Here is a 14,162-nt window from a genome sequence, read left to right as displayed (position 1 = left end):
AGCCCGATGTGGGGCTTGAACTCATGAACTGCGATATCAAACTGACTGAGCCACCAGGTCCCCCAGTAATCTCTTTTCTTAATTGTGTGTGTCTATATTCTTGTCTTGGCTTTGGTATCTTTCTGGGTATTTTTACTTTCTCAATATGCTTTTGGTATTGTTTTCAACAGATTTGGGATTACAATATGAAAAGCATTATATTCTAGGTTGTGAGTTGATAGACAAGGTTCCCACCCTTATGGAGCCTACTTACATTTTGGTATAGGATGCAGTATATAGGAAGAAGACATTAAATAATTACAAGTGTGATGAGAAATCCAGGGTGATAAATTTATTATAATGAGAGCTAACCTGTCAAGAAAAGTCAGAAGGGACTTCTCTAAAGAACTAATGTTGGGACTCCTGGGTGACTCAGTTGATTAAGTGTCCAACTCTTGATCTCAGGGCCGTGAGTTCAAGCCCTGCATTGGGCCTCACACTGGGTGTGAAGCCTACTTAAAAAAAAAAAAAAAAGAACTGATGTTTAAGTCAAGAATGAATTGAAAGTTGAGTAGAGTCATTTAAGTGAAGGGGATGGGGTAATACCAGGGACAGTCATCTTTGCAGGGGGAGCAACAAATGGAAAGCCTAGTAGTGAGAAAGAACATTGGAGAGGATGAGTATGGACAGCAAGGTAGGGAGGTGGGGTCAGATCATGAAGGGCCTTTGGAAGCTTTGTTAAGGATTTTGGATTTTATCCTAAGTGCAGTGGGAAGTCATGGAAAAGTTTTAAGTAATACTGAATTTACCTTATGAAGAGATAACTGCCTCAGGAAGGAGCATGGTAGAGATGGAATAAAGTAGGTAGATCAAAGGTAGACTTAATATCTGGTAACAGATTTGTTTTAGATGGTGAGGAAGAAGGAAGAGTTAAGGATGTTTTACAGCTTTCTGATTGGAGCTGTTATGTGAATAACTGCTTTTAACCTCAGAAGAGAAAACTGGAAGATCACACTGGGGATAAAGATCGAGTTTAATTTTAGACATTCCGAGTTTTAGGTGTTTCTGGAGATGTCCAGTAGATTGTTAAAAATATATGTTTGGAACTCAGGAAACAGGTGTAGTTTTGAGGTCTAGATAGATTGTCACAGATGGTCATCGAAGCCGTGACTGTAGATGATATTTTCGTAGGCAGCAAATGTAGAAATGAAAAAAGGACTTAGAGCAGAGCCTTGATGACTTCCAACATTTAAACTTTCTGTAGAGGAGGAAGCCTCAAGTAGAGATGTGTTCTTCCTCTTTGGCCATTTAGAAAAAACATGACCATCTTGATTTTTTCCCCCTCCTGTTGAACTTCTAAGGTGGTTAGGTGAATGCCAGTTTATCTGATTAGTTCTTTTTTTCTTGTCTTCTTTTATATTTGGACTATTTTTTATGATTCCATTTTATCTCTGCTATAAGTTTATTATACCTTTTCCCAGATTTTGTTTTAGTGGCTGCTCTAGCTATTACCACATACATCTTTATCTTATCACAGCCTACCTTCAAGTATACCATTTTATGTATAGTGTAAGAACTTTATAAACCTTATATTTCTAATTCTTTTGACCCATCTTTTGTGCTATCATTGTACATTTTACTTTCACATGTTATAAACCATGTAATTGTTACATTTTCTTTAGACAGTTACATTTTAAAGGTATTATAAATACGAAAAAGTGTTTTTATTTATTTTTTTAAGTTTATTTATTTTGAGAGAGAGGGAGCATGAGCAGGGGAGGGGCAGAGAGAGAGAGGGAGAGAGAGAATCCCAAGCAGGTTCCACACTGTCAGCACAGAGCCTGATGCGGGGCTCAAGCTCACAAACCATGAGATCATGACCTGATGCAAAACCAAGAAGGGGACATCTAACTTACTGAGCCACCCAGGCACCCAATAAGAAAAAGGGTTTTTAAAATTTACCTTCATTTTTACAGTTTCTGGAACTCTTTCTTTTTGAGATCCAAGTTTCTGTTTGTTATCATACTTCTGCCTGAAGACTTCCTGATAATATTACCAGCCCCCTGGCACTATTCAAAATAGATTCTTACAGCTTTTTCTTGTCTGGAAGTCTTTATTTTGCCCTCATTTTTGAGGGATATTTTCACTGGATATGAATAGTTTTTCTTTTAGTATTTAAAGATGTTATTCTGTTGTCTTCTAACTTGCATAGTTTTTTTTTTTTTTGTAATTTTTTTTTTAATGTTTCTTTATTTTTGAGAGAGAGAGAGAGAGAGCATGAGCAGGGGAAGGACAGAGAGAGAGGGACACACAGAATCTGAAGCAGGCTCCAGGCTCTGAGCTGTCAACACAGAGCCCAACACAGGGCTCAAACTCATGAACACTGAGATCATGACCTGTGCCAAAGTTGGAAGCTTAACCGACTGATCCAGCCAGGTGCCCCTAACTTGCATAGTTTTTGAGAGTTCTGCTACGATTTTTATTTTTATTGCTCTGTACATCATTTTTTTCCTCTTGTTGCCTTCAAGACATTCTCTTCATTTTGGTTTTCACCATTTTGATCTATAATGAATATATGTGTGTGAATTTTTAATTTCTTCTTCTTGGTGATCTCTGAAATTCTTACATCTTTGATTTGATGTCCTACATGTCTTACAGAGGATTCTTGGCTGTTACTTCTTCACATTTTTCTTCTGCCCCATACTTTTTTTTTCTCCTTCTAGGACTCACAATATATATATTATTCCATAGTTCTTGAAATATCTTGTGTGTGTAAGTTTTATGTACATGTGTGAGTCAATTTGGATCATTTCTGTTGATGTATCCTCAGGATATCTGAGCCTTTCTCTGATTGTGTCCAGTCTACTGATGAACCCATCTTGGGAATTCTTTATTTTTGATCATGTTTTTTTATTCATATCATTTACATTGTGTGTGTGTGTGTGTATATATATATATACACACACACACACACACATATGTATATATAAATATATAATAAATAAATATATACACAGACACACGTGTGTGTGTATTTTATTTTTTTGAGTAGGCTCCATACCTACTGTGGGGCTTGAACTCATGATACTGAGATCAAGAGTCACATGCTGTACCAGCTGAACCAGCAAGGCACCCCTTTACATTTGACTCTTACAATTTCCATATCTCTGTAGAAATTTCCCACTTCTTTATGCACGTTACCACTTTTTCTACTTGGTCCTTGAACATATTAGTCATAGTTATTTTAAATTTCCTGTCTGATAGTTCTAACACCTTTCAGTTGAGTATTGATGATTTTATCTCATGTCAATATGTTTGTTTTTCCTTGCATTTCTAATGTGTCGTATAATTTTTGAGTGCGAGATAATGTGTGTAGAAAAGAGTGGTAGAGATTGAGATAAATGGTATTTGTACTTGTAGATGCACAGACTCTTTTTTTTTTCCTCAGGCCATTTGTATGGGAAATTGAGTCGATTTGTCAATAGTTGAGTTGGATTTGGGTTTTGTTGTTGGTATCTTTACCTTCAGTATACCATAGATTTTGCATTCCTCTAGCAGTAGGGTTTTACTACCTGTGCTTGGAATGAGGGGCATGGGTGCTGTAGAATTTTCTGTTTTCCTCCTTTCTCTTTAGCTGTTAGTTGTCTCTGCCTACCTTGCTACAAATGGGGGTCTCTCTCCATGCTCCTGTGCCTCCTCTGTCAATATGTCGTTAGTGTGTGTTATTCACTGCTAGGCTTGTGGTAGAGGCTGTGCATTTCCGCTGTCTTGTTGCGTCGCATCTTCTCTTCTCTTCTCTTCTCTTCTCTTCTCTTCTCTTCTCTTCTCTTCTCTTCTCTTCTCTTCTCTTCTCTTCTCAGTAATACCTGTGCCCAATGTGGGGCTTAATCTGCTGGTCTTAAGATCAAGTCACATGGTCTACCCACTGAGCCAGCCAGGCGCCCTTCTGTTTTCTTGATTCAGCCTCAGTCTTACTCAGGCCCTTGGACTTAGGTGGGGCTTCTTCAGTGTTTCTTTCCTTCAGCCATTCTAGCCTGTATCTGTAGTTGCTTTTGATGTAGGGTCCTGGACCCAAGGTAGTTTCTGACAGTTGTCTCAGAGATAAAACTGTTTTTGCTTCTATCTTTCCTCTACCAGCCAGCGGTAGATCTTTGCTTGTGTCTTGAGAAGGGTTTTTGTTTCTGTTCTCTCGAAAGCTATCTTTGCCAGAGTCCTGTGAGAAGTTTTGCTGTTCTTACCTCACAGTTAAGGCTTTGGCTTTGTGAAATCTGTCAAACGTGGTAGGACTTTGTCTTCCACTTAGAGCTATTACTTCCTGCCTATGCCACTAGGGAGACTTTCTTTGTTCTCCTTTCCTATCCCCATTCTTTTTTTGTGAGCATATAGTAAAGGCCCATGGAGAAGAGCTTGAAGAGTGAGTGGGAACTTCCCTTATATTTGGGGCCCTTGGTACTCTAAACTGACACACTAGCCCTTGGCCTTTCAAATTTTAGCTAGCTTCTTACATGCTTGGATGGTGGCCGCCTCTTTCTCTTATACTCTGCCAAAAGGTGAGACAACTTGTCCCTTTTCTCTTTGGGCTTGTCCTTCTCAGGAATTTAATTTGTTGGTCTGCCTTGTAGCTTTAGCTCCCCAGTGTGGCTCAAAAATAGGGTTTTATTTTTACTTACCCAAGCAGAGGTGGAACTCCCATTCATAAGTTTTCAATTGATGTTTTGATAAGATAGGCTTGAATTTATGTTCTATGGTCATCTTTTAAAAACTTTTTTAATGCCAGTATTACCCTGTGAGAGGGGAATTTTCATATAGGCATTATTGTTAGAGTTCTGAATTTTATGTTAAAAAATAAAATAGACATTATGCCAAAATATGCCTCCTAAAATTCTAAGTAGTGGCTAAATGCAGTTGGAGTCCCTCTCTACCAAATACCTGGCCGTTGTGGAACAAAATTTATGGAATGGATTTGGAGCATTTCATTAAAAAGAAATGGCCTTTGGTTATTTTCTATAAAAATTATGGCACAGTCCTACTTATTCATGAAAAGATTTCCTATTTCACAGATTCTTCAGGTCTTCAAGTGCATTTTCCTGTCATCCAAGATGGTTATTCTTTCTTGCCGCACTGAGGAATGTAGGTGTTCTTGCTAGCCCTCTGTAGCCAGTGTCTTCTCATGTAGTAATCTTCTCATTGTAGTAAGAACCTAATTGGCATTTATACACTCATTTTGTAATGGCACAGTGGAATTTTTTTCAGCGTTGATAATTTGAAAATTGGAAAGGTTAACAATTTTTTTCTTTTAATGTTTATTTTTGAGAGAGAGTGTGTGTGCACATGTGCATGAGCAGGGGAGGGGCAGAAAGAGAGGGAGACCCAGAATCTGAAGCAGGCTCCAAGCTCTGAGCTGTCAGCACAGAGCCCGATGCAGGGCTTGAACTCACAAACCATGAGATCATGATCTGAGCTGAAGATGGACACTTAACCAACTGAGCCACCCAGGCACCCCCCAGAAAGATTTAAATCTGAAGCTCATTTAAAAAGCTTATTCTACTTGAAATTGTATTCTATGCATAGAGATATTTAGACTCCTGATTCTGTTGTTGTTTTACTTTTTTTAAAGTTTATTCTGAGAGAGACCGTGCAAGTGGGAGAGGGGCAAAGAGGGAGACAGAGAATCCTAAGCAGCATCTGTGCTGCTAGCGCAGAGCCTAATGCAGGGCTCAAATTCATGAAAGCATGAGATCATGACCTGAGCTGAAACCAAGAGTTGGACGCTTAACCAACTGAGCCAACCAGGCATCCCCTGATTCTGTTTTTAAAGATGGGATTTGGTTTTTTGGATTTCCAATGACCCTGTGGCTTCTCTTCTTTAATTTCAGAACTCCATACGACATAATCTGTCACTGAACAAGTGTTTCCTTAAAGTGCCTCGATCAAAGGATGACCCCGGAAAGGTAGGATTCATTATCTTAAGATAAAATAATTGGATTCTTCATTATATCTGTTATCACGTTTGTATCTGAGTAATGTCTTTTATATATAGAGAAACAGAATTGGAATGAGAGCACTCAAGAACATGCCTAGTTCATTGATTAGGAACCTTCCTGATCCTTTTTCACTTCACCCTACCTCATCCCCATTTTAATTGGTAATCTTCAAGGACCAACTAGGCAGAGACAGCATTCTTTTTAAGCAGTCGAAGTTAGCTAGTGTAGAGCTGGTCTTCTGTTAAAGTTTAGTACTTCTAATCTTGTTTCTCTTTGGTTATTAAGTACTGTATATTAATTTAAATTTGGTTTTTGAACTGCTTGTCAGGAACCACAGTTTGTTATTTATTGCATGTAGGAGGTAGATTTGGTAGATCTTGACAACACATAGAAGTAATTCTTACCCTGAAATAAAATTGTATGTTCCTTGTTTTCTTAGTTGCTGTTTTTTCCTTTGCATTCCGTTTATATCCTGCCACCAGTACACTTTTAGTATTTTATCTACAGAGACTTCTCCTCTTTTTGGTTTTAATAGTCATATTAACTGCAGTGTTCCCTGAACTTGGGACTAGTTACTTGGCTTCTAAACCTCAGAGTACTCTGTTAGACCATAATTTCATTGTCATGATAAATTATTAGATTAGGACTTTGAGAGAGTGTATCTGTTGGCAAACGTGCATTGTTGTTTGGCTGGAACCAGCCGGTGTTTTAAGCTAACCATCCCTGAAAGAATGTTTCTAAAATTTTAGTAAGCCTGGTTATGTTACCACCCTGCTTAAAAGTACTCCCCGTGTCTTGGAGATGTTTCCTTGTGTTGTCAAATACCCTTTATGCTTTTCCTTGATTTGCCTTTCTAGCTATGATTCTCGTTCAAGACCCACTCTGAGGAACTACTTAAAGTTTCTCATGCCTTTCATATGATCTTCTCTTGCTGCACAAACTCTCTTTCTCTGCTTACCTGGCCTACTCCTTGGGTCTTTTAAGATTGAGCTAGCATTACTTCTCTGAAGCTTTTCGTTTCCACGTACTTCAGCTGAGTTTGTTGTTCCCTCTTGATTTCCTATTACTTTGTCATCATTGCAGTAGCTTCTGACTGTTCGATTCTTGGGTTTACTACCTACAATGTATAGTAACTTTCACAAAGTGGCCAGTGCTGTCTTTCACAAATGTTAAGCTAATCACATGTTTTCTGTGTTTAAAATCTTCATTGTTTATCTACTGTCCTTGGGTTAAAGTCTAAACTTATGAGGGTAGGGAATCATGTATATTGTTCACTTTTTAGCTCCAGTTGCTTGGACAGTAGCTGGTGGCACTGAGGGAGGACACACTCTTGTTGAATGAATGAATGTATTGTATCCTCTTCTAGATGGTTAATTTCTTGAGGTTAGAGATGGAGAGTTACTCATTTTCACTATAAAGCAGGCACTCTTAAAAAGTGGAAGTTTTCTATAGCACCTTCTGTGACCTGCCCCATTAAGTTGGTTCTCAGTAAGATTGAATAAATTATTATTATAGTCTGGTTATTTGGTCCAATTTATTATTTGTCTGTGTTCATAATTCTCCAAGGTTTTGTTTCTTTTCTTTAAAGCAGGCTTATTTGTAAAAAAACAATAATAATAATGAATTGTAACTTTTTATATTTGCTTCATTACAATTTTGGGGGGCAGTGAGTATATATGAATCTCAATGAAAATGTTCTTAAGAGTTTAGAGATTATTTTATTAGAGTTCTTTGAGGGCACTAATTGGATTTTATAAATATTTGGTTCAGATTTAATTTTTACATGAGGTTTAAATCATTAAAAAAATAAACCAACACACCTGAGTGCTTTACTATATTATGTACTAAGTCTTAACCAGCTGGAGATCTATTTTAAAAAGCTTGTGCTGTCAGGTTTTCTTTTGTGCAGAACCTAAAACTTTTCTCCACCTTTAATTAAATAGTGTCATGGATAAGGCAGATGTAGAAAACATATATTACTCTTCAACTATTCTTTTTGAATCAGAATTGTCTTAACATGCAACCAAAACAAAATGCAGAAATAAATAGAATCCTGAGAAGTTAATAACAGATTTCAACTTTTACCATTAGTCTCCAGTTTTAAAGTTTGTTTTAATCAAAATGCATCATTGTTATCATTGATTTGGGTCACAATAGTAAATACCATACATTTAATCTTATAAAGTACAGTATATTAATAATAGATACATTTTTTTTTTCCAGTCTCAAGGTGAGATTTAAATACCCATTGTTCTTACTTATTTTGGTCAGAAGTAAATGTTGTAAATCTCATCTTATAAAATTTATATGAATCAAATCATTTTAATTTTTGATATCAAAATATGATTTTTGTCTAAAAATCCCATTGCCTAAAAAACATTTTGAAAAACTTCAGATCTAGCCCATTTGATAGAAGAGGAAACTCAGGCCAGTAAATGAAGAATGACTTGTCCAGGTTTAGTGTGGAATAAGAGCCCAATTGGCCAGACTTACTTGCAGTCACAGTAACCCAACTACAGACCAACTGAAGGGACTAAACATCTACAGGACGAGCTGGAGCCTGGTTCTACCACAAATGTCTCTTTACATCCCTTAGTTCTGCTAACTTCTCTGATGGCTTCTTTTTTCATCCCAGTTAATGGCAGAGATGACCATCAGCAGCTTCTGGCTTCTATTCTCCTAGTTTATTCTGGCTTCTGTTCTACTAGTTTACTAACCCTTAGCAGAAGGGGGGTGTTTGGTGTCCTCCCCTACCGAGTCACCTGGAATAGAGCAAACATCTTAGAACGCCTGCTGAGCAAGCAGAACATACCTGGTTTCTTGGTTCCTTGTTTCTTAGACTAATGCTGTTTCTGCTGTACCAATCTTCCTTGAGAGGGAGACCAAAATGTTAGTTAAGTTTTGGTACTTATGAATTGTTTTTTCTTTTTGTATTACAGTGTTTCCTGGCATTTGAGGAGCTTTTCCAAAACCACCCTCACCACAGTGGGAGAAAACCATTGAGCCAAGGTGGGGTGGGAGTAGTTTTCGGTCTTGGGTATGGGGTGGACTTTAACCCCTTAGGATTTTACTAGCTGCTGCCATGACTCACATTGGGTCCAAGAGGTAGAGGTAGAAGTAGTGTGTCCAGCGTCTTTTTCCCTCTATTTTCATTTGTATGGCTTCCTGTTCAGTGGATTACCGGAGAGATATGAAGGCCGACCTAAACTTGGAAGAGTGTTGATGAATTACAGATATTTTTATATGACTATTTATTCCTGATTCACTTCTTCATTTTCTAGAAATCTTTGTCATAAAAGCCCTTAATATTTGAATCTCTCCCATGTACATTAATGGGCTGACATTGATTTTCCTATGTTCCCTTAAACTAATTTCAAATAGCCACATTATACTTTCTTTAAAAAGAAACACAAAATGAAATTACATTTTGCAGCCATAACTCTGTCTTTTGTGGGACAGATTTCTATTTTCTCTCCCCCAACCCCCTTTAAAGTTTATTGATTTATTTTGAGAGAGACAGAGCAAGTGGGGGAGGGGCAGAGAGAGAATTTCAAGTAGGCTCCATGCTGTCAGTGCAGTCTGATGTGGGGCTCGAACTCTCATGTATGGTAAGATCATGACCTGAGCAGAAACCAAGGGTGGGACACTTAACCGACTGAGCCACCCAGGTGCCCCTCTTTTCCCTTGATTACAACCATGTTTCTGTATGTTTTAGTCCATCTCCATTTTTTTTTTTAATTATTTCTGCCTTTTATCTCTTCTCTTTTCATTAGCTTTATTTTCTGTATTTTTGTCTGTTTTTTTAATCTAATTGTTGTTGTTAAAGTCTTCTTATCCTGCCTTTTATTCACACATGCCTCTTAATTAACTTAAAGGAAGGTAAATATTTTCACATTATGGGAAAACAGAGCCTATCAGCTAAATTTACTTAAAAAAAAATATGTCTTTCTTTGCTTTCTACCTTCATCATTTCTCAACCCTTTTCCCTCTTCTCCAACTCAGAAAAATGGTACTTTGATTTTAAAGGAAATGAAAGATAATAGGAAGTAGTTTCAATAATTGCATAATTAATTAGCAATAGTGGGTTCTAATAGAACTGAGGTGATAGCTAAGAATACCCCGTGAAGGCCACCTGTCTGTTCTGTTCTGGGAAAGATAACTTCAGTGAATTCATAGTAAGAAGAGCTTTTTGGGGCTGGTGGAGGTGATGCTTTTTCTTGCCCGGGGATGGGAAAGTTGTAAAGGCTTCGTGGCTGTGAATATCGGAGTCTCCTGGTTGGTGAGGAAACAACAAACTCAGCTGCTAGAAAATGAACTTTTGGAAGTTCTGAGACTGTAATTTTTTTCTATTCTTGTCCTCTGTCATGATATGGAGACCATAGCTTAGTTGACTGATCTCTTGTTTTCAAAGGGTATTCTTTTTTTGGCCTTATTAGTATTGTGTTGTATTTATTTATAAATTGTCTCTTATTTGTTGGTATCCTGTTTTGGTCACTTTATTTGTTAAAAGATGTAGAAAAAAATGGAGAGGTTTGAAAGTACATAAGATACAGCATTAAGTGATTTAACAGTGTTGTAGCAATCACAGGTGCGTAACGTAAAGAAGGAAGATACGAGTGTAATTTTAATACTAATCTTAAAGTAGGTGTATGATTTTTGTGAAGAAGAAGTTAACTTCTTATCTTTGTCTTTGTGTAAAACCAAACAGGAAATAGGCTTTAAAGACAAAAGCAAGAGTTTGGTTAGACAAAAATAAGGGCATCTTATTTATTTGATTGAAAAAAAACACTGGTAGGGTTCCAAGGGATGTTTTAGAGTTTGCCACTTCTGAAGCATTTTAAGGATAGATGAAATTCTTAATCTTTGTGGTTTTAACTCATGGTAGGTAAGAGCCCCACTTGAAGGCTGAGAACAGGACATGATCAAGTTGAGCTGAGGGACTAGTGAGAACAAAGTTGGGATAGAATCAGGAGTTAAGGGAATTAATGTAAGTACAGTAGTCACCCCTTATCTGCAGGGGATATATTCCAAGACCCCCAGTGGATGCCTGAAACCGTGGATAGTACAGAGGCTCTATACTATGTCTTTTTTCTATACATACATACCTATGATAAAATTTAATTTACAAATTAGGCACAGTAAGAGATTAACAATAATAACTAATGGTAAAATATTAACAATTTTTATAATATACTATGATAAAAATTATGTGAATGTCATGCCCCCCACAAATATCTTATTATCATCTATTCCCCCTTGTTCTTGTGATGATTGTGAGATGATAAAATGCCTGCCTGCCTGATGGGATGAAGAGAGGTGAATGATGTAGGTATTGTGGTATGTCGCACTGGGCTACTCTTGTCCTTCTGACGATGTTAGAGGGGGGGTCATCTGCTTCTGGACCATAGTTGTGACAAACTGCAGAATGTGAAACTGGGGATAGGGGAGGGACTAGTGTACTCTTATGAGGTCCAAGAATGACAAAAAGGATTGGTACCATGAGTGCATTTTAAGGCAAAGGTGGATTATGAATGTAAGACTGTTCATTAGACAAACCACGATTAGAAAGCCCAGAGTGAGCACAGCATTTGAAGAGGTTTGAAAGATTGAGTGAAGTAAGAGATATGAGGGTCATATTCAGAGAGGGGGAGAGAGAGAGAGCGCATTGCAGAAATCGACAGAAGTGCTGCCATAGAGCCTTGACAGTATACTTAGGGCAGTTTAGAGTGGCCTTTTATTTGCACCATACCATATTCTCTCTTCTCTTTTTAAGGGTGGGAGGTAACATTTTGTTGTTGCTGGCCTCCTGTTTTCTTTTCTGTATCTAAACTACTTTAAAAAATAGTATTTTGCCAACAAATTAATTTAAAAAATTATATATGGTAAAATTTCCTTTTTGGTGTATAATTCTAGTTGTTTTGACAAATGGATACAATTTAACCAACACTATCATCAAGCTGTGGAATATTATTGTCCGTTGGTAGTCAGCCCTTTCCTCCACTCCCAGGTCACTGTTGATCTGTTTTCTGTCCCTGTAATTTTGCCTTTTCCAGAAGTTCATATAAGTGAGACTCATAAAGTAGGTAGCCTTTTGAGTCTGGCTTCTTTCACTTAGCATTAGGCATTTGAGTTCCATCTATGTTGTTGTATTAGCAGCTCATTCTGTTTTATTGTATATATTCCATTGTTTAGATTTACCACATTTAATCACCATTTGAAGAACATGTGGGTTGTTGCCAGCCGTAATTTCATTTGACCATCAAATTCTTTTCTTTTAGGCTTAGACTCAATAATTAATTTGGCAAATACTAAGATACAGGACAATGTTGAATTAATCTAAACTAATAACCTATAATAGTCATACTAAACTGCTTTGTGGGTTATATTAAATATAGGTGAGCATTCTGTCTCTTGCAAATCAGTTGTGATACAGTAAACTTTATTTATTTCCAGCTTAAGAAATTAATTTCCAAAAGGACTAAGGGCACTGATGATTTAAAAACAAGATATGGCCAACTATTAATCACTTACTAGAGCATATTATTTTTAAGTATCCTTAACATTTAAGGATATACTATAATTGATATGCTAATTATATATTTTTAATTCAGTGATTAGGGGTAAATTCCTTAACAGTCTTTCCTGAGCAACACTTAGCTTAATTTGATAATCAATATATTTAAAAGTAATAAAAACCTTCACTTGTTCAGCAAGAGTATTCCAGGGAACTGAGCTGGCATCAGGATAATTTTTGTCCATATATTCATTTAGCCACGCTACCTGCCTTTGAGTGCCTCCTGTGTATTCGACTGCTTATAGTCTGTTTTTGTGGTCTGAGTAGAATGACTGTTTAACTTCTGGTCCAAACTAGAGACTGCTAAGAATGAAAGGGGGCACTATTCGTAATTATGCTTAGGAAACAGGTATAAACCAAGACAAACTGGGAAGTATGTTCACTCTGTATGGTACATGCAACTGCTGTACCATGGAACTATGGGCAGTTACCAGGCAGTTACCAGCATCCTAAGATGTTGGAAGGTAAACAAAACAAAACAAAACAAAACAAAACAAAACTTTTAAACTGATTTGCAAATCTAAACTGGGAGAGAAATAAAACATTGAGACAAAATATGAAGTATAAAGCCAAAGAAGTCAGGGACAAAAAGCATCCAGTATTGTGTCTGAGGCTCTTGATGATGTGCATTGAGAGATGAGGATGAGCAGAGAATAGTCTGTGATGATTCACTTTACCAGCGAACCATGTATACTTGGCAGTAGGGTTCGTTAAAACATAAAATTCACAGATTTAGCCATTTGGAATGGTTAGCAATTTATGATAGGGACTGTTTTCCCCAGGAGTATGAAATAAATAGTAACTTCTTATGTTTATATTTAATCAGATAATGGCATTAAAAATATTTTATTAAAAAAATTGTTTTAATGTTTACATATTTCTGAGAGAGAGAGAGAGACACACAGAGAGAGAGAGAGAGAGAGAGAGAGACAGAGCATGAGCGGGGGAGGGGCAGAGAGAGAGGGAGACACAGAATCCGAAGCAGGTTCCAGGCTCTGAGCTGTCAACACGGAACTCGACACAGGGTTCAAGCGCCCAACCTACTGAGCCACCCAGGCACCCCAAAAAGATTTTTTTTAAGTGATCTCTACACCTAACTTGGGACTCGAACTCACAACCCTGAGATCAAGAGTTGCACGCTTTTCCAAGTGAGCCAGCCAGGTACCCCATGTGGGATATCTTGAAGTTGGCAGTTGATTGTTTTTGGAAGATGTGTTCAAAGCTGTACAATTCTAGTTTGTGATCTTTGGGATTTTGCACACTAAGACATTGCAGTTTTCTCCCTCAGGAGGACATTAACCTGCTGTACCAGAATTGTTGACATGAATTAATAACAATTCTACATCTGTATACTACTTTACAGATGAGGGAGTTACTTATAGGTATTATCTCAATCTTTACAATAAACCCCAGTTTTAGATGGTGATCTTTAAGCCCATGGTAGAGTTTTCCATAGAAGATTAGTTTTTGTAAGTGTCACATAATGGAACTTCACGTAGATGAAATCATTCAGTATACAGTTGATCCTTGAAAACACAGATCCACTTATACATGGAATTTTTCAAGAAATAAAGTACTTTAAGTGTATTTTGTTTTTCTTACATTTGTTTTAAACATTGTTTTCC

At 37.2% G+C, this 14,162-nt stretch overlaps 1 protein-coding gene and 1 long non-coding RNA gene across 6 annotated transcripts in view; one reads left to right on the top strand and one right to left on the bottom strand.

The window, feature by feature from the left end:
• FOXJ3 (forkhead box J3) overlaps positions 1–14,162 on the top strand; it is a 148,751-nt gene that overhangs the window by 58,265 nt on the left and 76,324 nt on the right. For both annotated transcript variants that reach the window (XM_042996820.1, XM_042996819.1), the window contains exon 4: positions 5,856–5,930. In XM_042996820.1, the coding sequence (XP_042852754.1) occupies positions 5,856–5,930 (75 nt within the window). The remainder of the gene's footprint in view (positions 1–5,855; positions 5,931–14,162) is intronic.
• LOC122241282 overlaps positions 1–14,162 on the bottom strand; it is a 44,823-nt gene that overhangs the window by 28,402 nt on the left and 2,259 nt on the right. For 2 of the 4 annotated variants that reach the window (XR_006221327.1, XR_006221324.1), the window contains exons 2-3: positions 9,055–9,165; positions 8,776–8,832 (exon numbers count right to left, since the gene is read on the bottom strand). This is a non-coding gene — a long non-coding RNA (uncharacterized LOC122241282). Of the gene's footprint in view, positions 1–4,649; positions 4,764–8,775; positions 8,833–9,054; positions 9,171–14,162 lie in introns of all 4 variants that reach the window. The other 2 variants (XR_006221326.1, XR_006221325.1) reach the window with 2 other exon arrangements.

This window comes from Panthera tigris, chromosome C1, assembly GCF_018350195.1.
Source record: "Panthera tigris isolate Pti1 chromosome C1, P.tigris_Pti1_mat1.1, whole genome shotgun sequence".
Taxonomy (NCBI): Eukaryota; Metazoa; Chordata; class Mammalia; order Carnivora; family Felidae; genus Panthera; species Panthera tigris.
The sequence above is the reverse complement of the archived record's forward strand: the minus strand, read 5'-3'. Positions and strand labels throughout refer to the sequence as shown.